The sequence below is a fragment of the Nannospalax galili genome, unplaced genomic scaffold, assembly GCF_000622305.1.
Source record: "Nannospalax galili isolate Female #2095 unplaced genomic scaffold, S.galili_v1.0 scaffold717, whole genome shotgun sequence".
Classification (NCBI taxonomy): domain Eukaryota; kingdom Metazoa; phylum Chordata; class Mammalia; order Rodentia; family Spalacidae; genus Nannospalax; species Nannospalax galili.
This window is the reverse complement of record NW_008339763.1, coordinates 1,181,013-1,204,617: the sequence shown is the minus strand read 5'-3', so window position 1 is coordinate 1,204,617 and position 23,605 is coordinate 1,181,013. Positions and strand designations below refer to the sequence as shown.

At 55.5% G+C, this 23,605-nt stretch overlaps 2 protein-coding genes across 3 annotated transcripts; one reads left to right on the top strand and one right to left on the bottom strand.

Annotated features, from left to right (window-relative positions):
* The first annotated feature begins 6,779 nt into the window (after positions 1–6,779).
* Mapk15 (mitogen-activated protein kinase 15) lies at positions 6,780–12,575 on the top strand. The gene is made up of 14 exons (XM_008834506.1): positions 6,780–6,895; positions 8,085–8,183; positions 8,349–8,378; positions 8,507–8,597; positions 8,952–9,082; positions 9,166–9,329; positions 9,486–9,625; positions 10,305–10,362; positions 11,002–11,139; positions 11,251–11,356; positions 11,488–11,692; positions 11,808–11,905; positions 11,980–12,108; positions 12,215–12,575. The coding sequence occupies exons 1-14, from the start codon at positions 6,827–6,829 to the stop codon at positions 12,398–12,400; spliced, it is 1,644 nt and encodes a 547-aa protein (XP_008832728.1). The 5' UTR covers positions 6,780–6,826; the 3' UTR covers positions 12,401–12,575.
* A 3,062-nt stretch (positions 12,576–15,637) lies between these two features.
* On the bottom strand, positions 15,638–23,599 carry Fam83h (family with sequence similarity 83 member H). 2 transcript variants are annotated; one of them, XM_029564225.1, is made up of 6 exons: positions 23,515–23,599; positions 22,284–22,416; positions 20,615–21,076; positions 19,208–19,372; positions 19,013–19,137; positions 15,638–18,808 (listed from the first exon to the last, which is right to left on the bottom strand). In XM_029564225.1, exons 3-6 carry the CDS (start codon positions 21,059–21,061, stop codon positions 16,039–16,041), a joined length of 3,507 nt encoding a protein of 1,168 aa, XP_029420085.1. In that variant the 5' UTR covers positions 21,062–21,076; positions 22,284–22,416; positions 23,515–23,599; the 3' UTR covers positions 15,638–16,038. The 2 variants fall into 2 exon arrangements, with proteins under 2 accessions (XP_029420085.1, XP_008832726.1); XM_008834504.3 differs by lacking the exon at positions 22,284–22,416.
* Positions 23,600–23,605: the final 6 nt, after the last annotated feature.

The following is a 23,605-nucleotide window of genomic DNA, read 5'->3' as shown; positions in this document are numbered from 1 at the left end:
ACTCGGGAGGCAGAGGCAGGCAGATCTCTGTGAGTTCAAGGCCAGCCTGGTCTACATAGTGAGTTCCAGGACAGCTGGGGCTACAGGGAGACCCTGTCTCAAAAAGACAAAAAAAAAATTTATTATTTTTATTTTTATGTGTATGAGTGTATTGCCTGCATACATGTAAGTGTACCCGTGTTGTGCAATGCCTGTGGTCAGAAGGCATTGGATTCTCTGGAACTGGAGTTACAGACAGTTGTTGGCTGCCATGTGGGGGCTGGGAATCAAACCCGGGTCCTCTTCAAGACAGCTGGTGCTCTTAGCTACTGAGCCATCTCTCCAGCCCCATAGCCAGTGTTCTTAACCAGTGAGCCATTTCTTCAGTCTAAATATCCCTATTCCAAAAGGTAAGAATTGGGTCATAAAACAAGCCCACCAGGGCAAAACCAAAATCCATCAGGGAAAACACGAAATCAAACAGCTCCAAAGTCTAGTGTGTGGTGCTCATGTCCTCAGGGCTCCAGAGGACCCTGCTACCTACAGCTCTACTCACCAGCTTCTCCCTTAGGCTTAGGCTGGCTCCCTCCATGCCTGAAGCTCCTTTGGGTGGATGTCCCATGTTCCTGGCATCTCCAGGATCCTGGGGTCTCCACTGTAACTGAGGCTTCACCTTCCCAGCTTCACACAGTGGCCTCTCAGAGCCTCCCTGCAGGCGCTCCTGCCCTGTGTTGAATTAAGTTTTCCTGGAAAGATGTGAACAAGTGTCTAATAACCCCAAATAGGTACCCAAACAGCAAGTACAATTTCACAAAAGTTCAACTTGGTGAAAGCAATGAGTTTGCTAGGCTTTCTTTTTCTTTTTCTTTCTTTCTTTTTTAAAGATTTTGTTTTGTAAGTGTTTTGCCTCTTGTATATATGTGTACCATGTGTGCACCTCAGGCCCACAGAGGCCAGAAAGGGTTATCAAATCCCCTGGAACTGGAATTACAGACAACTGTTAGCTGCCAGATGGATCCTGGGAGTCAAACCCAGGTCCTCTGCAAGAGCAGCAAGTATTCTTAACTGCTGAGTCATCTCTCCAGCCCTCTTGAGCTTTCTAACAAAGCATGGGTGAAGGGTTACCCTAAAACAGCTGCACCACTGCCAAGTCCCACCCCATCATGGATGGTGACTCTGCATCACGGGGCCCTGTTTTGTTTTGGTTTTTTTTTGGTCTTTTTGAGACAGGGTCTTCTTGTAGTCCCAGCTGTCCTGGAACTCATTATGTAGACCAGGGTGGTCTTGAACTCAGAGATCCGCCTGCCTCTACCTCCCGAGTGCTGGGACTAAAGGCGTGCGCCACCACACCCAGCTTGGGTCCCTGCTTTTAATTCACCTTCCACTGCCCATGTACTCTAGCATCCCCCAAGATCACCTGCATCTGGGGAGAGGGATGGAGGAATGAGAGGACTCAGGTGAGGGCCTCGTGTGACTTTCCTCTCTCTACTGGGAGCATTGATAGCTCTATTACAGCACCACAGACCTGGCTGCCACCATTTTGTTCTGCTTTAGTTGCTATGGCTCCAGGGCAGAGGCAGTCACAGTGACGAAAGCTTGAGGAAGCTGGTCACATTCACAGTCAAGAGCAGAGAGAGCATAAATGCGTGCCTACTGCTCAGCATGCTCCCTCTACTCTAATACAGCTCAGGAGCCAAACCCAAGGGATGGTGCCACCATAGTGGGCTGGGTCTTCCCACACCAATTACTCAAGATACCCCCCCCACGTCCACAACCTGATGGAGATGATCCCTCATGGAGAGTCTCTTCTCAGGTGATTCTAGACTGTGTCCTATGAGTTGCCCATGAAAAGTAACCATCGCACTTCCTCAAATTGTTTCTGTGGGAGGATTTTATCACAGCAGAATGAAAAGGAACTAAGACAAAAACCAGTACCGAGAAGTAGGGCTGCTTGTTATGGACTCCGAGACTACTGAGGAAAGACCACCAGGCTCAATTCAGACCGAGAGTAAAGATTTTATTCAAGCTAGCTTGGACTGCAGCCACCACATCGGATTAGAGCGCTGCAGCGGAGAGGGAGAGGGAAAGGGACCTTTTAAAGCTAAAAACCACACAAAGGAATGTTGACAAGGTGGTCCCCGAATAACAGGATGGAGGGTGATCTCAGCCTACATGTCAAGGTGCCCTAACATAGCAAAACAAGCAAGTTACAGAAGCCAGAATCAGCAGTTAGTCATATCATAATTTTGTTTTCTGTATGTCTAGAGAGCAAGTGACTGGGGCAGCGTTCTCCTGGGAGGAAAAGGGGGAGAGGGCTCATGGCTTCTGAAAACAATCCTTGAGCTAGAAATACACCATGGCTAAGCTACTTTATCCAAAATGGGGTCACTTTGGTCAGTACATGCTGGTAAATCTGACTGTGTGGTTCTTGGGCCTTTGGAACTGTGCTGTGGTTGGAATGTGGAAGAGTTTGGTTCTTCAGGCTAGAAAAGCCTCAGCATCCTGGATGCTGAGGTTAACTCACCATTCTGGTGGGAGCTTGTAAGATAAGAATCCCAAGAGAAACAAGGTCAGTGGGGGCCAGCTCATGAAGTTTCAGATGGGAACAGGGCTCTATCAGGAACTGGAATGGGGGCCATGCATGTGAGGTTTTGACCAGGAATCTGACTTCATTCTACATGTGTCCTGAGGACTTGTGGACAGATGTGTTTGACAGAGGAAATTTCAAAGCAAGAGAGCATTCAGGCTAGGTGAGAAGGGATCAGCACCACTGAGAGAAGCCACCTGTGCTGGGCTGGGGCATTAAGAAAGGCATCCTGAGGGTAAAACCCACCCATTGAAGGCACCTTCTTGTGGAGATCTAAATTCACTTAAAGGAAGAAAGCCTACACTGAAGGGGTGCCTTGCCCCTCAAAAGCAAATGCCTAGGAAAATGTTTCCTCAGGGTCAGCATACAGGAACTCATACAACTGTGGTCCGGGAGCCAGGCTGCCTCTCCAGCTGGTAGCAGATCTTGGCGCCTCCCTGTGGTACTGGTTTTGCAGGTGTGGAGGGGCAGGATTTGCTGATACTGTTTGTTTCTCCTTCCAGTTCTTTCCTTTTGGAACAGGAACGTTTACTCTGTGCCATTATACGTTGAAACGTAACTTTTTAAAAATTTTATAAACATTCACAGTTAATAGGCTTTGGACTTTTAAAATGTCAGAATTGTTAAAGACTGGGGGACTTTTAAAATCGGACTGAGTGAGCTGGTCATGGGGCCCCACTCCTTTAATCCCAGCAGAGGCAGGCAGAGGTCTGTGAGATTGAGGCCAGCCTGCTCTACATAAAGAGTTCCAGGCTAGCTGGGGCTACAGAAGACCCTGCCTCAAAAAGACCAAAAAAGAAAAAAAGAAAGTGAAAGTAGGAAGGGCTCAGGAAACTATTAGTCACAATGTGGCTGTTTACAAGGCAGTGGCAGATGTTCATACAGCAGGGTTATAAATAAAACTGGTTTTATCTAATCTAAACATAAAGGACAGCTCAGAACTTGTGTCCGCATACATGCCCACCGTGCTTTGCCATCAAAGACACTCTTGACTGGTGGTACATTCCTTTAATCCCAGCAGGGGAAGGTAGATCTCCGTAAGATTGAGGCCATCCTGGTCTACATAGAGAGTTCTAGGCCAGCTGGGGCTACAGAGAGAGACTCTCCAAAAAAAGTCCCTCATAATTTAATTAATTCCAGGTCCATTCAACTTGACATCCAATCACATCTCCTTAGGTCATGCTTAATCTCCAAATGAAAACAATAACAAAGTCATAATTCCACCTAATGTGATATAACTATCCCACGCACAACCATGAATGCATTATATATTTTAGAATAAGTAGTAAGGTCCCTTCAGGAATGCTTAGTCTTTTAGTGTCTCATAACTTAAATATGATGATATAGATTTATAACACTTAATCACTACTATTATTATCTCAATTATAAAACATAGTGGAAACAAAACAAATACCTGCCATATGTGTGTGTGTGTGTGTGTGTGTGTGTGTGTGTGTATGCACAAACGTTTACTTAACAAAATAGGACAGAAACACTCATGTCACTTATGATCCTTGCTGGGCATGGTGGTGCACACTTTTAATCCCAGCACTTTGGAGGCAGAAGCAGGCAGATCTCTGTGAGATTGAGTCTAGTCTGGTCTCCATAGTGAGTTCCAGGCCAGCTGGGGCTATAGGGAGACCCTGTCTCAAAAAGCAAAAAAAAAATTTTTAAATGACATTGTTTGTTTCTGCAACTGGTCATGTGGCCTTAGCTGGTATTTATTTATGTATTTTTAATATTTTACTTATTTTTATTTTATGTGTATGAGTGTGTTGCCTGTATATATGTAAGCGCACTGGTGTCTGAGGAGGACAGAAACGACATCAGATCCCCTGGAACTGGCATTAAGGACAGTTGTTAGCTGCCATGTGGGTGCTGGGAACCAAACCCAGGTCCTCTGCAAGAGCAGCCAGTGCTCTTAACCACTGAATCATCTCTCTGGCCCCACCCCCAGATGGTATTTACTTCCTCTACTACTGATTCTGTATTTCCTCCCCCCTCAGGGAGAACCTCAGCAAGTCCAGGCTCTTTCTGGAGGGGGGGGTGACCCACACCTTCATCCCTAAAGGGTCTGGATCATTTGTTATACATCCTGGATTGATCTGTTGTAATTTCCCATTGACTTTAATCACAGGACATGGTAAAACTAAGAGATGGCCTAAAGAATCTCCAGGCTTCCAGACATAAACTTTCTTACTTCCATTGTTGAGAAGCAGAGGCCTTCTCCTCCTCCCACTCCCTCCCAAAGTGATAGAAGTCATATTTTATGTGTGTGTTCATGCTTGTGCAGGTGGCCATGCAAGTGCACGTGTGTGTGTAGACTCAAGGTCAACATCAGGAGTTGTTCCTTAAGGGTCCTCTACCTTGTTTATTTTTTTAATATTTTTATTTTATTTTATGTGTATGTGTGTATTGCCTGCATGTAGTAAGTGCACCTGTGTCGCGCAGTGCCCACAGAGGACAGAAGAGGCTGTCGGTTCCCCTGGAACTAGAGTTACAGACAGTTGTCAGCTGCCATGTGGGTGCTGGGATTTGAACCCGGGTCTTCTGCAAGAACAGCCAGTGCTCTTAACCGCTGAGCCATCTCTCCAGCCCCCTCCACCTTGTTTTTTAAAAGACATCTCTCACTGGCACCTGAGGCTCACTGATTAGGCTAGGCAGGTTGGCTAGCTCCAGAAACCGATCACCTATCAGCACTGGGATTACAAACCCACACCAACACACCCAGCTTTTTATGTGGTTGCTGGGGCTCTAACTCAGGTCACAGCAAGTGCACAACGAACACCCACTGAGCTGTCACCCAGCCCCAGTGGAAGCATTTCCTGCTCCCCAGGATGCTGGAGGAACAAGCTATCCCCACCAGCTGTGTTTATGCTAGAAAGAGCAGGCATGTCTTCCAACCTCCGGGTTCCACCACATAGGCACTACACTGCCACTAGTTGCCACAGGCCCTGGCTTAGGAGCTGTGAGTGTTGGTGGCAGGTCTACAATGAAGTCAGGCGGAAAGGACAGGAAAGGCTAAGAAACTGGTTCAGCTGTAGCAGAGTCGTTTCCCAATGAATCAGGCTTTCTTTTGTATGTCTGTGGTTTTAATTTTTCTAGTAATTCATTTTCACTGTATTTTTACACATTATTCATCTGCAACAGATCAACTTTTTTTCTGTTTTGTTTTGTTTTTGTTTTTGTTTTTGTGAGACAAGGTCTCCTTGAACTCACAGAGAACGCCTGCCTCTGCCTCCCGAGTGCTGGGATTAAAGGCATGCACCACCACACCTGGCCTGAGATCAACTTTTAAAAATGTCGGTCCCTAGGCAGTTTGGAAATCTGACTGTGCACGGGAGAGCTCAGAGCTCTGCCTGTCCCTCTGCTGTCCTTCAAAGGGCACCTTACTCCAACACCCCGGGTGTCACCCGGTCCCTCCAATTCTGATTTCCGCTTAGAAGTCTGTCATTTTAGCCTGTGTCTGTTGCTGTGCTGGGATGGAACCCTGGGCCTCCTGCAGGCTAACTTGTCCCACTGAGCTACACACTCTGCATCCCAGTCTCTCAGCTAAGCCCACACCTGAGCCCTAGCGGAACCCGGCCTCCAGCAGCCAGGATCCACCTTCACGCGCTGCAATCCCTGCTCCTGCCCCTCCAAGTGGGGTGTACCCAGGTCAGTGGGGTGTATCCAGGCCAGCCTAATCGCGATCCCCCGACCCCCCGCAACCCGCTCCCTCAGTCAGTGCTCCCGGTGCTTTGTGCTTTCCTGTCTCTGACCTCGCGGGCCCTGAGCCTCCAAAGCACCGGGCTCACTCCCACCTGACACCTTCCACCCATCACCCGCTCCCATGTTCTTCCACCAGCGTCCCAGGGCAGCCCTGGGGACCTCGCCCATTTTCCCCTCGCCCACTTTTCCTGTTGCATCCTACAGCTTCACTCCTAGAGGAGCCGGGCTCTGAATCTCCCGCGTTCACCTCCTCCAGCATCCCAAGACTTGCGCATCCCAGGGGCTTGGCCGCTCTGCGATGCTGCAGTGCCCCGCTGCTTCTTATGCCAAGATGCAGGGCGCTGCCAGCTAGGCGCCCCAACACCCCTGCCCGGGTACCCGAAGGCCCCAAAGACTCCGCAGGCACCCGGGGACCCAGCAGCACTGCAGACCCCGCCCGCCGCGCAGGCGCAGGCGAGGCGCACCGCGGCCGCGGGTTCCCTAGACAACGGATCAACAGGTACAGCTCCAAAGCATCCGGACGACCCCGAGAGCCGGTGCGCACTCGCCATGTGCGCGGCGGAGGTGGACCGCCACGTAGCTCAGAGATATCTGCTCAAGCGGCGGCTCGGAAAGGGGGTGAGCGTGAGGAGGAGGGCTGGTCATCCGAGGGGCTGTACAGTCCAGGGGACAAGGGCACCTGCGGGCCGGGCAGCCCCTTCGAGGTCTGGTCTTTCTAACACTGGACGCTGGCTCCTGGGCTCGCGCTCTGCCTCCGACGCTCCTGTGCTTCCGTTTCCTTCAGAAAACTGGGTGACACCCCAGGGAGCTTTCCTTAGAAGGCAGGTGCAGGCCAGACCCCCGCCCCCGCGCCTCCCCCGAGCCCCTCGCCCATAGCAGGAGGGGCGATGCCGGAATTTCGCCCACCTGCAGTCCCCTACTTCCAGGGCCCCTCTCCTGGTGCCCACAGGATACTCTGGGGAGGCCTAGCCCACCCACTCCAGTCACCCAAAGTGAAGAGCCAGTTGCCAGCATGCTCGGGAACACATAAGGGAAGCTCGGGAAGGTCTCGCTGTTACCGTGAGGACCGGAACTGTACTGTGAATTCCTGATTACAACTTGGGGGAGCATATGGGCTGTATATGTGAATACCTGTGATGTGTGGGTGTGTTCTGTGTATGGTAAGCAGTACTTGCAAGTCCCTGAGAGAGCAACTTGGCTGTTGGAGAAACTTCTTTGCTATGCCCAGATCCAGGCTGGGATAGAGGGACAAGGAGAGTCCCAGGTGAGGGAGGGACCTGGGGAACCTTGAAGCCTTCTGCTCCACCTTCATTGATTCTGGAGCTGTAGCGGCTGCTGGTAGGACTTTACAAAGCTCCCTTCCACTCGGAGGCTCCATGGTGGCCATGGGTAGACAGCAGAGAACCAATGAGATGCTGGAGACTTGGGCCCATGTAGCACACTGGCAGTGGGGGGAAGTGGAGCTGTCAGGTCAAGTCAAGTCAACAGGATTTGCTAAGCAGGGGATGGGGCTGTAAAGAAAAGGATTCAGAATGCTTGGGCAGGAGGCATTGGGAAGGGTGAAATGTCATCCCTGAGACAGCAAGGCTTCAGGTCCTGCCAAGTAGTGTCCACCTGTGGTTTCATGTCCACCCCTTGTCCCCCTCGGGAAGATGCTGTAGTTGCAGGGTCTGAATAGGGCATCCTGGTGTGTGTGTGCGTGCGTGCGTGTGTGTGTGTGTGTGTGTGTGTGTGTGCGTGTGCACATGTGTGTCTGTCTGTGTAGGAGGCTGGTCCTGTGCTCACAAGCTGACCGTGTGCTCCCCAGGCCTATGGCATTGTGTGGAGGGCAGTGGATCGAAAGACTGGACAGGTGGTAGCCATCAAAAAAATCTTTGATGCCTTTAGGGACAAGACAGATGCCCAGGTAAGTGTACAGGGAGTGAGTATGAGAAGGGATGGGGGTCTGTGGGAGGCTGGAAGCTCAGTGAACTGGCGAGGCCCCATCACTGCAAGTTTCCTGGAATTTCTGGGTGAGTGAGTGTTTGGATGACAAGCACCAGCCCCTCTGGGGTGTTTCTGTCTCTTACAGAGAACATTCCGGGAAGTCATGCTTCTCCAGGTGAGTGGCCCAGGCCATCCTGCCACATCCTTTCCCTGGGTGCAGGTCCCTGCAGACAAGGAAGAGACTAGCCCAGTGCCCCGCAAACATAGCCTTGGCCTCCCAGCAACAATGGTCTCTCTTCCTAGGAGTTTGGGGACCATCCCAACATAATCCGCCTGCTAGATGTGATCCCTGCAGAGAACGACAGGGACATTTACCTTGTATTTGAGTCCATGGGTGAGTGAGGTCTTGGCCAGACCCCTGCTGCACATGGTGGCCTACTTGCCTCTGTGTGTCCTGCTGCCCTGCCCCTGCTGTTACTGGCACTCTCACCTGGCCCTTGAACTTGGGCACAAACCTGGCAAAGATTGAACTCCGGAGCCTGTGGTAACACCCATACCCTGTCTGCATGGGCCTGACGGTGACCCCTCACCCTGCCTGCATGGCGTGGCAGTGAGCAGGACAAAGGCCAAGGCAGGATAGCCAGGCAGGGAGAGGCCAGGATGGTACAGGCTCAAAGTGGTACAGAGCTGCACTCTCCACCCTCCAGACTGACCTGCATATTCTTCCCTGGCTCCTGCCCCTCCCCAGACACTGACCTGAATGCAGTCATCCAGAAGGGTAGACTGCTGGAGGACATTCACAAACGCTGCATCTTTTACCAGCTCTTGCGGGCCACCAAGTTCATCCATTCAGGGCGTGTCATCCACAGGGACCAGAAGGTTTGGCCAACACTGTGCACACATGGCCCCTGGGCCCTCTGTGCACCTGGTCGGCTCAGCCTCAAGCCCATTCCTCTCTCCAGCCATCCAACGTTCTACTGGATGCTGCCTGCCGGGTGAAGCTCTGTGACTTCGGCCTGGCCCGCTCCCTGAGTGACCTTCCTGAAGGGTCTGAGGGTCAGGCCCTGACAGAGTATGTGGCCACACGCTGGTACCGAGCTCCAGAGGTGCTGCTATCCTCTCGATGGTAACAGCTGGATGCCCCAACCCACCATCTCCCTGAAGGCTCCCTAGGGCTCCTTGTATTCTAGGCCTACCTGGGTCTTCACTGCCGCCTCCCTGTACCCTCATTCTGCCTCTGCCTCTGTGCTCCCCGCCTTGCACATGCCTGTTTCTGCCCTAGGTACACCCCTGGGGTGGACATGTGGAGCTTGGGGTGCATTTTGGGGGAGATGTTGCGAGGACAGCCGCTGTTTCCTGGCACGTCCACTTTTCACCAACTGCAGCTAATCCTGGAGACCATCCCATTGCCCTCCATGGAGGGTGAGTATGCACCCTAAGGTCTCAACCTCAGCCACTTGTCCCTAGACACAGCATGATGAGGGTCAGGGGGCACAGTTGAGGGGACAGCCCTTGGCAGGCCAGGATTGTGCACAGAAGAGGATCAGGTGGCCCAGGAAGACTGGAAAGAGCCCTGTGGGTAGAGGGCCCTGGGAACAGCTGCTGTGGACTGGTCCAGGGAGGCAAGATTGGCCACAGGGACCATGAGGGCCAAGCAGTAACAGGAAGGGAGCAGTCCTGTGAAGGGGCACCACGGGGACGGGTGTGACCTGTTGCTGTGCTGGTCACAGAGATGTGTGCAAGAAGCTGGGCAGGGAGGGAAGAGGTGGAAGAGAACAGTCAGGGGAGACATGACAAGAGGGGTGGCAGGGCCTGGTGGGTGTCCCTGTTCTTGCTGTACCTCTCTGCAAGTTCTTGCTTTTGGGGTAGAAGTAGAGGGCAGTGGGGCACCCTGTGTGAGCACACTTACATGTTGAGGGTTTCACGGTGAGACACAGCTGTGGGCACTCATAGGCTCACACAGGGCTAATGGTTGGCTTTTAGGGGTTTGAGCCTTTCCAGACCATAGACTGTGTGAGAGGCTATAACCTGTGTGGCCAGAAGAGATGACAACCCCACTCCACCAGGCCAGTCTGTTCATACCTCTTTCACCCATCCCCAGAGCTCCAGGACCTTGGCTTGGACTACAGTGCTTCGATTCTGCACAACCTGGGGTCCAGGTGAATGGGGTGCTTAGGTGTGGGGAGGGGTGACAGGTAGCAGAACAGGGGCATCTTTTTGCAGCTGGCAGAGGAGCCAGTTTGTACCAGAGCAAGAGCCCTACACTCAGCCCCAACCTCCACAAGCTTGGGTATAAAAAAAAAAAAAATCCAGGAGACTGATGAGGAAAATAGAAAAATGAGAAAGAGAGAGAGAGAGAGAGAGAAAGCCCCCAAACTGTAGAAGGGGGGTGGTGGATGGGCTGGAGAGGTGGCTCAGTAGTTAAGAGCACAGGTTGCTCTTGCAGAAGACCCGGGTTTGATTCCCAGCACCCACATGGCAGCTAACAACCGTCCTAACTCTAGTTTCTCAGGATCCAGGGCCTTCATCTGACCTCCACAGTCATTGCATGACAAGGTGCACTTACATACACGAAGGCAACGCACTCATACACATAAACTAAAAATAATAAAATATAAAAAAATAAAAGAGGGTTTCCCAGTGACCAGGGAGGAGGGGTTGAGAAGACACCACCTTGGGAAGCGGGCCCGGGACTGGTCTACCCAGGCAGGACCATGGAAAGCTCGGTCCACAGGCAGATCTGGGAAGGTGTCCTGGGTGGGGGCCCCGGAGAAGAGATGACCGGCGGCTGCCCGCAGGCCACGGCAGACGCTGGACGCCCTCCTGCCGCCAGACAGCCCCCCAGAAGCCCTGGACCTCCTCCGGCGACTCCTAGTGTTTGCTCCGGACAAGCGGCTTAGCGCGGTGCAGGCGCTGCAGCACCCCTATGTGCAGAGGTAGACGCGAAGAGGGCGGACCGTCGAGTGAGGGGCCGGGTAGGAGCCAGCAGCTTGCTGTCCCGAAGCCCAGATCCCACCACTTTCGTATCCGCCTCTCTGGCCCCGCAGGTTCCACTGCCCGGACCGTGAGTGGACGCGGGGATTCGATGTGCGGCTTCCAGTGCACGAAGGAGAGCAGCTTTCCACACGCGAGTATCGCTACCTCCTTTACCAGGTGCTGGGGCTGTCCTTGTCCACCCTGGAGGCCTCTTAGCGACTCCATCTTCCCCTGTCCACCCTGGAGGCCTCTTAGCGACTCCAGGGCAGTCCCGCCCGGCCCGTGTCAGAGCCCTTCCCATCCCGCAGATGATCCTGGAGCGGAGGGGGACCAGCCGCAGCCCGTTCGAGGAAGGCCCGGGGGACATGGCCTCCCCGGCAGAGCCCAGGGCTTCCCCAGGCCGGGTGCACCCGCCCGAGCTCGGAGTCCCCCCCTCGGTCCCCGCCGAGACGCCTGCGCGGAAACGCGGACCCAGGTCTCAGAGTAGCCCTGGTCGGAACCCCGAGCACGTGGGTGAGCACGCGGGTGAGCCTCGCCTGCCTCCCACGGCCCCCGGCCCCCTCTGTGTAGGACCACCGACGTGCGCACCCGGGACCTAACCCCGGGGGTTGATCTTCCGACCCCACAGAAGTCCCCAGGCAGAGCGCAGCCCCCCTGCTCCAGCTTCGGCCGCCAGGCTGGAGGGAACGGCCCCCAGGGGCCACAGCGGAGCCAGCACCCCAAGGGGTAAGTTGTGGTGGGTGCTCACGGAAGAGCCTCTCGCACTACCTTTCCGTGACCGCGTGACGCGCCCTTTCCAGGTGAAGTCACACGTTAGGGTGGCTGCGCCCTCCCTGACTTCGCAGGCTGCAGCTCAGGTGGCAAATCAGGCCCTGATCCGCGGTGACCCGGCCCCGGGCGGTGGGCCGAGGGTGGCCCGCGCGCGAAGGGTGAGCCCTGCCCCGGCCCTCCCAGTCTCCCTCCAGGGCTATTTGTATCCCCCTGGGTTCTGCTCCACTGCACCCCCTCCTGAACACGACCCTCGCCTGCGTGCAGGTCCCTTCCCGCCTGCCCCGGGAGGCCTCAGAGCCCCGACCTGGCCGGAGGATGTTTGGTGCCGCCGCCTTGCAGGGGGCCCAGGGCGCCGCCAGAGCTGCGCTGGGCGGCTACTCCCAAGCCTACGGGACCGTGTGCCACTCGGCGCTGGGCCGCCTGCCCCTGCTCCCCGGACCGCGTGCGTGAGCCGCCCACCCGCCTCCCCATTGCAAGCCGGCGCCCTTCCCCAGCCCCCAGCTCATCTCAGACCTTTGACCCCTCGCCACCCGAGTTCCTGGAGGTTTCTCTGGGCTTCTCTCCCCCAGTGAGGAGTAGTTTTCACTCCAACCCCACCAATTTCCCCCAATAAAGTCTTGTTTGTCCCAGCCCAGCTAAGCCATCTTCACCCACTGCATCCTCTTCTTAGGGCACCCCCCAGCCCTCTCCCCAGTGCCCCATGTTTAGTTCCTGTATCTCTAGCTCTATCTCTGGTTTCTGTCATTCAGTTCTCTGCTTAGGCTTCTCAAGGTGAAGGCCATATAAGGCTGGTCTGTGGAGGAGAATCTTGGGCCAGCTCCCTGTCTTTTGTCCACAAATGTTGGCCTTTCCTCTATACCATCAGACCCCAGCATGGGGCTGATACAATGTTCAGGCTGCCCGCCCCATCAGTGGAGCAGGGTCTGTGGCCCACTGCCCACCCAGGTACAAGCTACCAACGACTGTTGTAACCCTGAACCACAGAGAAAAGCAAAGAAGGGGCCAACCACCCCAGGGCGCATTTCTCACCACCCAAGGCCCCCGCCACCACCTTTTGTTAAGGAATGCAGCTTGTGCCCTATCCAGTGACCAGCTCTTGGTTTGTCTCCAGGTCTTGGTGGTAGGAGGGCAGGGAGCCACCCTAAAGGTCTGTGTGGTCACTACTGGGCAAAGGGCTGGGTGTGAGTTCAGACAAGGCATGTGTTGGGAGTCTAGTAGTGTCACAAGTTTTCCACAAAGTGTCTGACCTGGGTTGGAGAATGAAGGGAGGCCATTTCCCCATGACCTGGCCAGAGGAGCTGTTTAAAGCTGCTGGCCACAGAGAGACAAGGAAGGGGAGTGGAGCTGGGCAGAGCGGGAGCCTCATAGCAGTGGTGCTGGGCAGAATGAGACAGATTCAGAAAGCCAAGAATGGTGTGATTCCAATCTGGCAGGAGCCAGTCAGAGCTACAGCCAGAAAGTTTGCCTCCTGGGATGAGGGGGGTATGACTACTAGTGGGGTCAGTGTATGGATTCAAGAGCTTGAGACATAGCTCCAAGGTGCCCAAGTAAAACGGGGTGAACACCAGAAACTAGTGTGCCTGTGAAGCAGAAACCAGGACAGGGAGGGCTCAGGACAGGAGCTGTAAGATGAGGTTGGGAAGTGTTTGCTGGGCTTGAAGACTGGATCCAGGTGAGTGTCCAGAGTACCTACATGGTGGGCCCAGTGGCAGGAGTTTTATGCGGTTGGCAGGTATGGGAGAGATGTTTGTATAGGCATGGAGGGGTATGGGGGGGCTCACAGCAGTGTCCACAAAGGAAATCATGTAGGACATGAGGTATCTTTTTTTTTTTTTTTCTGGAAGATGGTCTATCTCTGGCTGGCCTGGAACTATGTAGACCAGGCTGACCCTGAACTCAAGAGCTGCCTGCCTCTGCCTCCTAAGTGCTGGAGTTAAAGACGTGCCACCGTGCTTGACTGGAGTTATGTTTAATTGAAGTTTTGTGATTTGGAGTATCTTGTTTTGGAGATGGGGTCTTACTATACAGCCCTGGTTGGCCTGGAAGGTACAGAGATCTGCCTGCTGGGATATGTTGGAATATCTTGTGTTTATTGTTAATGTCAGAACACCCAAAACTGTGCTTTAGAAAATGTTCTCCACAAGGTGTGAAGGGTGCATGCAGCCAGGGGGCTCAGAGGACCCCAGGGCCACCAGCCTCAGCTTCTTCACCAGAGTGCAATGGGCCTGAGCAGTCACACAGGAAGACATCACATACCCGAGGCAGTGATCAAACAAAACCAGGAAACACTGCAGCTGATTCAGTTCCCAGGGGGACAAAGTTCTACCTGGCCAGGAGCTCTAGGATTCTGACAGTGAGCTAGCTGTCTCAGTGGGGAAGCAGTCACTGCCCAGCTGTAGGAGCAACAGCTTAGTGACTTTGTTTTCACATCCTTTCCCTCAGGATTTTACACACACACACAGAACAAGATGGATGGCTCCTGAAAAATGATGCTTCTGTTTGACTCTTGTGCACTAGTCCACATATGAGCACGTACACACACACACACACACACACACACACACACACACACACACACAATTTGCAAATAAATAGAATGTAGAAGCATATTACTCAATGCCAGCACCTAATGGGGTCGGGGTGGTGTCTTACTAAACATTATGGTGGCAGTGTCATTCCAAATCAGTTTACTCTTTGGAGACAAGAAAGGTAACCAGGGGTCTGGTTTGTCACATTATTGGTGACAAACAGGAAAGGACCAAGAGACTAGGGTGGATTTGAGGGTCTGCTGATGCCTTGGGAACAGTGGCTGGGGGCTCAGACTGTACCACATCCTGTCCTCTGCCCTTTGCTGAGGACAAGCCCTACCTATCCATCCTTTTTTGAGAGTCTGGCTTAGGGTAGTGCCTATTCCGGGAACTTACTGAGGCTGGGGCTGCAGTGAGTTGGTCCAGACTGCTTTATTGTGCCGCAAAGTCCAGTGATCCACACTCCTGGCTCCTCCCCAGGTGCCAACCATGGATTTGCTGGAGGGGCAGACCTGGCTTGAGGCAGCCCCTTGGGGTCCTTGGCACCAAAGCCTGCCCTTTCCACCTTCTGTGTTACCTCCTCCCTCACAAGCTGCCTGGAGCCAGCCCTGCCTTTCCCACAGCAAGAGGGCAGTACAAGGAGGCAGTGAGGAGAGACGGTGGAACCAGGGAAGGTCCAGTGAGGGAGGCGGAGGTGAGAGGATGGGAGGAGGCTGGCAGCAGAGAGGCAGTGGGCTCAGGAGAGTAACACCCTGAGAACAGAATTCCTTGAGACAAAAGGCCCCATGAGGAAAATGAAGATGGGGGTGTTGCTGGGTGCAGTAGCACACACCTTTAGTTCCAGCACTCAGGAGGCAGAGGCAGGCAGATCTCTGTGAGTTGGAGGCCAGCCTGGTCTATATTGCAAGTTCTTGGCCAAAAAAAAAAAAAAAAGAAAAGAAAAGAAAAAAAAAGGGAGGGGGGGGAGGGAAAGGGGCATAAAGCACAGAGAGGGGGCCTTGAGGGGTCCTATCTTTCATTCCAATATACTCTAAACCTATCTATATTATCTCCTGTTCTCTCAGCCACCATAGTTCAAACCCCTCTTCCAAAAAGAGGTTAATCTCTATGAAATTAAGGCCAAGTCTGTTCTACATAGCAAGTTCCAGGCCAGCTATATTGCAAGTTCTTGGCAAAAAAAAAAAAAAAAAAAGAAAAGAAAAGAAAAAAGCAGGGAGGAGGGGGCAGGAATGGAGCATAAGGCACAGAGATGGGTCCTTGAGGCGAAGAAGGCCCAAAGGGGACCCAAGCACAGTAGATGGTTGGAGATGGAGGTGAGGGTGCCAATCAAAGGATGGGAGAGAAAGGCACCAGGCAGAGGGCTCAAGGAGAGGCCAAGGGTGAGAGGCAGTGCAGCTGCCTGGCGAGTTCAAGTGGAGCTGAGCTCATGTGGTGCTCAGCCAGGTCTCAGACTGCTTCGGCATTAGCCTGGCAGTCATCACTCAAATGGCCAGGGAGCCCCCTAGCCAGATGCTACTCTGGGAGCAGCATGGCAGTGATGCAGGGTCCTGGTCAGGACACTCACTTCTTGCTTTTGAACGTTCCTAGGATCTTGGGCACGAACTTGCCCATCTTGCTGTCCCTAGTGTCCTCCTCTGCCAGGCTGTCTCCTGCCCCAGGACTGCCAGCTTCCTCCTTTTTGCAGAAGACCTCAAAGCGGCTGTAGACACGCTTCTCTTTGCGCATACTCTCCATGCGACGCAGGAGCCGGTCACGCTCCTCCGCACTGCCCGGCAGTGTGCGGCTGAGCCGGCCTTGGGCCCCTAGGCTGTCTGAGCGGAAGATGGCTGAACACTTGTCCTTGTCTGACATGTCTGGGGACAGGTCTCCAGCAGCTGTTGGGCGGCCTAACTCGGGACTGCTGTGGGCTGGGCCTGGGGCAGGGGCCCCGCGGTGCTTCTGGCCATGGGCACTGATTTGCTCCAGGATGGCCTTTGTGTCATCACGCAGGTTGCTGCTGTACAAGGCATTGGCTGTGGCTGAAGCCAGGCGCGCCCTCGGGCCTCGCTCATCGCCTGCAGAGGCCTCTGTGCTATCGCCCCGACCCAGCGACGGCCGCCGGGGGCTCTCGGGCTGCCCATTCTCCTGCGGGGTGGGGAAGCTGCCCTCATCCTCCCCACGCCGCTCACTCTTGGGGCTCAGCAGCTGCCTGAGGCGGAGGGAGCCCTTTCTCAGGACTTCCATGGGGCCTCCAGCCACCTCGTCTGCAGGTCCAGCCTTCTGAGCCTCGCTCGAGAAAGTGAGACTGCTCCTGCGCTCGGGCACGGGCGGCACCGGGCTGCTCCTGCGCTCGGGCACCGGGGGCACCGGGCTGCCCTTGCGGTCTGGGTAGGCTGAGGTGGGGCTCCCCTTCTCAATGAATCCCGTGGTGGGGCTGCCCTTCCGATTGGGAAGCCCAGGCGTGGGGCTCCCTTTCCGTTCAGGGTAGGCTGAGGTAGGGCTCCCTTTTGGCTCAGAATAAGGCACCTGGTGCGCTCCGGGCCCCTCGGGCGGTGGGCTGTCCCGTCCCGGCGGAGATCTGGAGCGGCCCTGGGTCGAGAGGAAGCGGGAGGGCAGGCGGTCCGTGCCACCCCGGCCCAGGGTGTCGAGCAGTTGGGCGGCAGTGAGCGAAGCCGCCCCGGGATGTCTCTCCGCCTCTTGGGTGAGCCGCTGCGCGAAGGAGTCGCGCAAGTCCAGAAGGCAGCTTTCAAGGCTGCGGCGCTCCATTCCCGCTCCACCTGGAGCTGCCACCTCCTCCCGCCAAGTCTGGGCCACTGCCGCCTTGCTGTGGCTGGAAGCAGTGACCGCCCCGCCCGCCCCGCTAGGGTCCCGGGCCGGGCCCTTGTATTTCTCCAGCAGCTCCGCCACTTTGGCCGAGGCGCTGGAGCGGACGGTCTCCCCGCCGGGCCCCAGAGTTTCGCTGACCGTCTGTTCCTTGTGCAGCAGCTGCACCTTCTCGGAGCTGGTCGCTGCGGCCCCGCCAGCGCCCTCGGCCTGTGACGCAAAGATAAGCGAAGAGCGCAACCTGGAGCTGCGCTGGATAAGCGGGTTCAGGCGCGAGCGGAACGAGTCCTGCTTGGCCAGGCCGGTCTCCTCCGGGCCCTCGCGCTCGGAGCTGTCGCCACCACCGCTTCCAGAGCCAGGCCTTGGTCCCTTGGTCGGGAAGGCTGCGGGGACGCGGAAGGCAGAGGGGAGCAGGTCCCGGGTGCCAGGAGCCAGCACTTCATCTTCATAGGCCTCGGCCTCCATGGGTAGGCCCTCCTCTCCCCCATCATCGCCGTGACAGCCGCTCAAGTAGGAGGCGAGGCGCCAGTTCCGCAGCCCGGCCCTTCCCTCGGGCCCACCCCTGCGCTCCGGCTCCGCCTCTGGAGCGGTGTCCAGGCCTTGCCTCGCAGCTGTCTGGCATGGGAAGCGCTGACCCAGGTTGGGGCGCAAGGCCCCGCTTGGCTCCAGGCCACGGGGGCTGGGTCCGAAGGCGGGGTCTGAGCCGTGGCGCACCTCCCGAGATGCGCTGGATGGTACGTACTCCAGCCGCTGGTGCCCATCGCCTCCGAGTTCTGGGAAGCGAGGCCCTGCACTCAGCGCAAAGTCATCAGGGTCCACGAAGCCAGGGCGGCCAGCGCGCAGCTTCTCGAATAGTCCCTGGGGGCGCCCAGGTGCAAACTGTGGGTCCCACTGGTAGTGCTGCTGGTAGAGCTGGTCGCGGTGGAAGTGGCTGGTTTGGAAACGGAAGTCATCACCGTGGCTGAGGAACGTCTGCCGAGACACCTGCCGCGCTGCTGCGAAGTTCTCCACTGCACCTCCGCCATCGGCTGCCGTGTAGCTGTGCCGCTTGAAGGCGTCCATCTCCAAATGCCGTGCCTGGAAAAAGCCTCGTGGGCCTGTGAGCTCTGCGCCAGGCGCGGCTTCAGCTGGACGCATGAGTGGTCGCATCCCAGCGTGTGGCTCCAGCGCACCCCCGGGCATCCGGGGCAGTTCTTCACGGCGGAAGGCGGATAGGAAGTGGCGGTCAGGGTCTAAGAAGGAAGGGAAACCCAGACCTTCTTCCCGGGGTGGTGGGAATAGGAGGTGCGCTCGCTTAGGGAAAGAGAAAGGTGTGGGCGCCCCAACCCCAGGGACTCCCACCACAGGCCCGGCCCCAGAGTATGGGGTTAGGGCATAAGCATCCATGCGGGCCAGCACCCCAGCTGAGGGCACCAGTGGCTCCGACTGTGCAAAGAGGATGCGGAACTCCTCGTCAAAGCTCGAGACCAGCTCTCCTTGGAACACGTGGGCCAGGCTGCGGTGGATTTTCTCGAAGGACCACATGAAGCTGTGGGTAGGTTGGTCAGAGTCAGGGAGGGCTACAGAGGCTAGGGGCACCAGTTGGTCAGGGACTTGGGATCTGTAAAGACCTGGGTTGGTGGGCTGTGCCAGAGGCTACAAGAGGGGGCTCCTGGAGAGGTGGGGAGGGGTTGTGGAGAGCAAGTGGAGTCAGGAAGCCTGGCCAGGACTGAGGGCTACCCATTGGGCATACCTGTAGCTCCCACTCATCACTACAGCGCAGTCCACCAGCAAGAACTTCTCCTTCACATGCCCCTTGAAAGACTTCCCAGTACGGCAGTAATAGGTAGGGCCTGCCACAGTGCGGACACGCAGGAACTGGGAAGAGAGAGGAGTCAGGTCTTCACCAAAGCTGTTTTCCCTCCACTCCCCTGGCTTGGTCACTCACATCCACATGGTGCAGGTTGACACGGCACTTGTCAGCCATGTCAAGGAAGTGCTGCGCATTCATTTCATCCAGCAGAATGTAGACTGGGACCCGACGAGCTGCAGCCTCCAGCACCTCACTGAGCAGATCCACATCTGTGAACATGTCCATCACCACAGCTACCACCTGGGAGGCAGGTGTTGGGTCAGTGGAGAGGATAGAGTTCTTGCTAGCCCACCCCACTCTAGCCACTCCTCCACAGATGGAGGCCCTCTGGATCATCAGTCAACCCCAAGCATTGTAGAATGATCACTAGCTCACCCCAGGGAGAGTGCCCGTGAATGGGAAGGTGCATTGGTAGAGGAGACCCAGCAGGACATGAAGCAGTTGGCAGCTGGAAATCTATAAAGGATCCAGTGGCAGGCATGGGGGGGTCTGTACCCTTTTTGGGGGTGTTTCATTTAGAGAGGGGGTAGGAATAATCCCTCTGGCCTTGTGGTAGCCAAGCTCTCCAGATGCCAGGGCAGGTGTCATGCATGGAAGGGACTCAGGCCTGGGGAACAAACAGCTAGGTCTTTACTCTCTGGCCCTGCTAACCTCAGTCTAGTCTTCCTGGGTTTTTAAAATATTTTTATTATTTTTGTTTTTGGTCTTTTTGAGACAGGGTCTCCGCGTAGCCCCAGCTATCCTGGAACTCACTATGTAGACCAGGCTGGCCTACAACTCACAGACATCTGCCTGCTTCTGCCTCCCGAGTGCTAGGGTTAAAGGCATACACCACCACACCTGGCATTATTATTTTTATTTTATGAGTGTATTGTCTGCATGTAGGTAACTGCACCTGTCGTGCAATGCCCGAGGACAGAAGAGGCAGTCAGATCCCCTGCCTGACAGTTGTTTGCTGCCATGTGGGTGCTGGGATTTGAACCCCAGGTCTTCTGCAAGAATGACCAGTGTTCTTAACCACTGAGCCATCTCTCCAGCCCCAAGGGTGTTTTTGGTTTAAAAAGCAAAATAGGGCTAGCCTGGTACTATGTAGTCTAGGTTGGCCTCCAGCTTAAAAGTAATCCTCCTGCCTCAGCCTCTTGGGTGCTAGGATTATAGGCATGAGCCGGTCTGACTTAATGTTGTTTTTTTTTTTTTTTTAATGCTGTTTGCCAACTGCTTGGGGATGGAAGTTTCTCTCAGCAAAGCAAGGCCCACTGGGCAGCCTGGAGAGCCCAACATCCCAGAGCTCCTGAGTTTCTGTACACTGGCTGTGATCCATTTTGCAGGCAAGTATTTGCAAGGCCTGCAGCCTCCCCTAAACCAGGTTCTGGCTGGCCAGCCCTGGTCTCCCCAGCATCAGCAAAGCTTGTGTCTCCCACTCAAGCATCAAGATCCAGCTCATGCTGTTTTTCACTGCCTGCCAAGCCCACAAAGCTGCACCTGCTGGGCAGAGCGGATCATCCTTCGAGCCTCGTCCTTGATGCTGGGGCTGTCTGGTGGAGGTGGCTGTACCAGTGTGGTGACCTCTGTGCCTTGAAAGCCAAAGGTTAAAGGCCAGCCCAGGTCCAGCTCAGGCACAGCCTGGTCTGAGTTCACCGGCCAGTAGGTGCCTGAGGAGCCATCCATGTCCACATCAGGAGGACTGCCTTCAGGGGGTTCCCGTGAAACATGCTGTGGGGGCTGCAGGTGGCGGCTCACATGTTCCAGCTCCTCAGGGCACAGGAAGTCAGGTGCCCCCTCAGATGCCAAGAAGCGGTTGTAGGCTTCTGGCCCACCCTCAGTCAGTGCATCCACTGCCAGGCGGTAATACTCTTTGTAGTGAGGTGGCAGGTACCCAGGTGCCAATGGGTTGTCCCCCTGCGAGGAGCTCTGGGAGCGACGGGCCATGTTGGGGCCAGGGGCCTGGAGGGGCAGGAAGATGCATTACTAGGGGGAGTAGGGCCCACTTCCCTTACCCTCACACACAGACACACAGTTGATAAGAATTGTCAGAGATCTTGGGAGGCCTTCCAGGGCCCAGCCAGGCTAGGCTTAGACAGTATGGCAGGCCCTGGCATGCCCCCTAGTGGGGCACTAGCCTCAGGTTCTCAGCCCTGAATCTCTTTGGGATGAGACTGTTCCCATTTGGGCCCTGGGACTGCCAGCATCTGCTCCATTCCAGGCAGGCAGGAGGTCCCTCCCCCGACCCTCCTTCATGAACCCACTTATGTTGTGGGTCTTTCTTCCCAGACACAAATGTAGTACAGTGAGATTATAATTTTTTTTTCTTAAGACATTAGCCTTTTTGTTGGCCCCTTGGTACTGTGTGCACTGCTCAGAAGACCCTGGGCAGGGATCTGGCCTGTTAGCTCTACTGTCTAACCCAGCTGGGAGGGGTGAGACACTACACCTGGTCCAAGGTGAGCACAGCACAGACTGACTCACCCAGGGATGATGGCATTAAGCCCCACCCACACCTCTTCCTCAGTTCATACTGGTATTGCCCCATATCCCCTTCACTGATCTCCCAGCCCTGACCCTTAGATTTTCAACCTGACCATCAGCCTGTCTTTGCCACTGTCCCATCTTAGCTAACTCCTCTGGTCTACAGTCCCTCCCTCCAGGGTCCATACTTTAGACCCTTCCAGACCTAGCTCCTACACTTGTTCACAGTCCTGTCTAGTACATTGGAGAGCCTTTGCAGTCTTCTGGATCATGACCCTTTCTCTGCTGCACTGAGGATGAAGTCTGAGTCTTTGCTGCAGATCTTATCCTGAGTTCTCTATCAGCTCCCTTCATCATTGTCCACACTCATGGCTGCTCAAGTACCACTACTCTCAGTGGCCTCTGTGCGGGGCTTGTCCTAGAGGAAGCCATTAGACATGAGCACCATACATCTGTAAACCTGCTGACTGCAAGAGCCATCCTGAGGAGCCTTGGGTGTGGAATGGCTTGGGACTCTGGCCTTGCCTAGCACACAGGTTCTGGGGTGTTAAGTCTAGACTAGGGATGTAGTTCTTTCCAGAAGGAGTGTGCCTTGAGGAATAGCTATGGTGTCTGCCGTCCCTGAGGGCATGGTGTAACACGGTAACAAGTCCAGATGTGACAGAGTTTGGAGGTGGGGACACACCTGTCTGCTCGTCCCAAGATGAGTGCTCTTCCTTTCCTTTTGGGGCACTGCGCTGACTCTAGGCACTTGGTTCTCCTTCCTGCCTGCAGTGTGGGGTGCGGCACACTGTTTTGGGCAGATCACAGCCGTCCACCTGGGGTGAGAACGCTGGCCTGTCTATTTGGACAGGTCTCACACTGCACCCAGCCTTCATGGGCAGTCTGCCCACACTATCTGAGCATGTTCACTCTGAAGAGCTCAGAATTCCTGGTGTGAGGAAGGTGTGCTGGAAGGGACACTGGGAATGGAGACTGTCCAGCCTGTGGTACTGATGAGGAGCCTTCTAAGTCACTGCTGGTCAGGAGGCCCTGGTCCTGAGTGGCCACTAAGGCCTGGCCTCACACAGCAGTAACCCATGACCTAAAATGACCTTATGCTGCTTCAAGTGCCCACATCCCCCTGACTATGGACTTGTCAGCAATGAACCCCAACTGCCTACTCCCTGACCCTGGCCTCCTCACCTGGAGCCCTGAGTAAGGAAGGGATCTACCTCCCACCCCACAACCAATGACTCAGCAGGGATCCTCTACTGCTGACCTCTGACCTCAAGCCAGTCTTCAGGCCCTTCACCAACAGCACAAACTTCCCCCTTCTACCTGGCAGGAAATGGTGTTCCTGCCTCTGGAAGGAGGATCAGAACCCACGGGAGGACCTTGGGCCGCTACACAAAAGACAGTGGGGAGGCAGCAGGAGACATTTAGAAGACGGGAGGTGGACTTTGGTGGGACAGGGCTTACGGACCGGAAGTCGAGTTACAGCTCACTGTAAGGCCCAAGGGTGCTACTGGATCACAGTAAGTTAGCAGCTACCCAGGGCAGGCGTCCCATCTGTCCACCCAACCTAAGGACTTATGATCAGAGCGTAGGCGACTCCCATTTTCCCTGCCCTCCACACCGGGACTCAGCCCCGGGCACCCCAGTCCATGGCGGACTTGGGGCGCGGCCCCTGAAAGGTCCATGCCTTGCCCAGTCTCCAGCGAGGCCGCCAGGGCCATAGCGAGCGGGCCCCCTCTTTCTGCCTCTTTTGGGGCCCCTCACCCAGCACCCCGGAGAGCGCTCCCCCTGCCCCCAGCCCGGCCCCACGAGCGCTCTCAGCTAGGCCCGGCCCAGGGCGCGCTCTGCGGAGCAGGTGAGGAGGTGCGGGGCCCCGGCCTCCCCTTCCCGCCCCACCCGCGCCGGGGAGGACGCCCTACCTGGCCAGGTTCGCGGGGTCTCGGCACAGGGGCAGCAGGAGCCCACCGCCGCCCAGCGGCCTCGCGGTCCGGTCCGTCGGGCAGCCACTCC

Bases quoted from the DNA above. Each gene is read 5' to 3' on its own strand.
- Mapk15 (XM_008834506.1), top strand. From the start codon at position 6,827: ATGTGCGCGGCGGAGGTGGACCGCCACGTAGCTCAGAGATATCTGCTC. The intron at 8,598-8,951 runs GTGAGTGAGGTC...GCCCCTCCCCAG, and splicing joins CCTTGTATTTGAGTCCATGG to ACACTGACCTGAATGCAGTC. The intron at 11,357-11,487 runs GTGCTGGGGCTG...CCCATCCCGCAG, and splicing joins ATCGCTACCTCCTTTACCAG to ATGATCCTGGAGCGGAGGGG.
- Fam83h (XM_029564225.1), bottom strand. From the start codon at position 21,061: ATGGCCCGTCGCTCCCAGAGCTCCTCGCAGGGGGACAACCCATTGGCA. The intron at 19,373-20,614 runs GTGCAGCTTTGT...CCTGCCTCCCAG, and splicing joins TGATCCGCTCTGCCCAGCAG to GTGGTAGCTGTGGTGATGGA. The intron at 19,138-19,207 runs GTGAGTGACCAA...CTCTCTTCCCAG, and splicing joins TCAACCTGCACCATGTGGAT to TTCCTGCGTGTCCGCACTGT.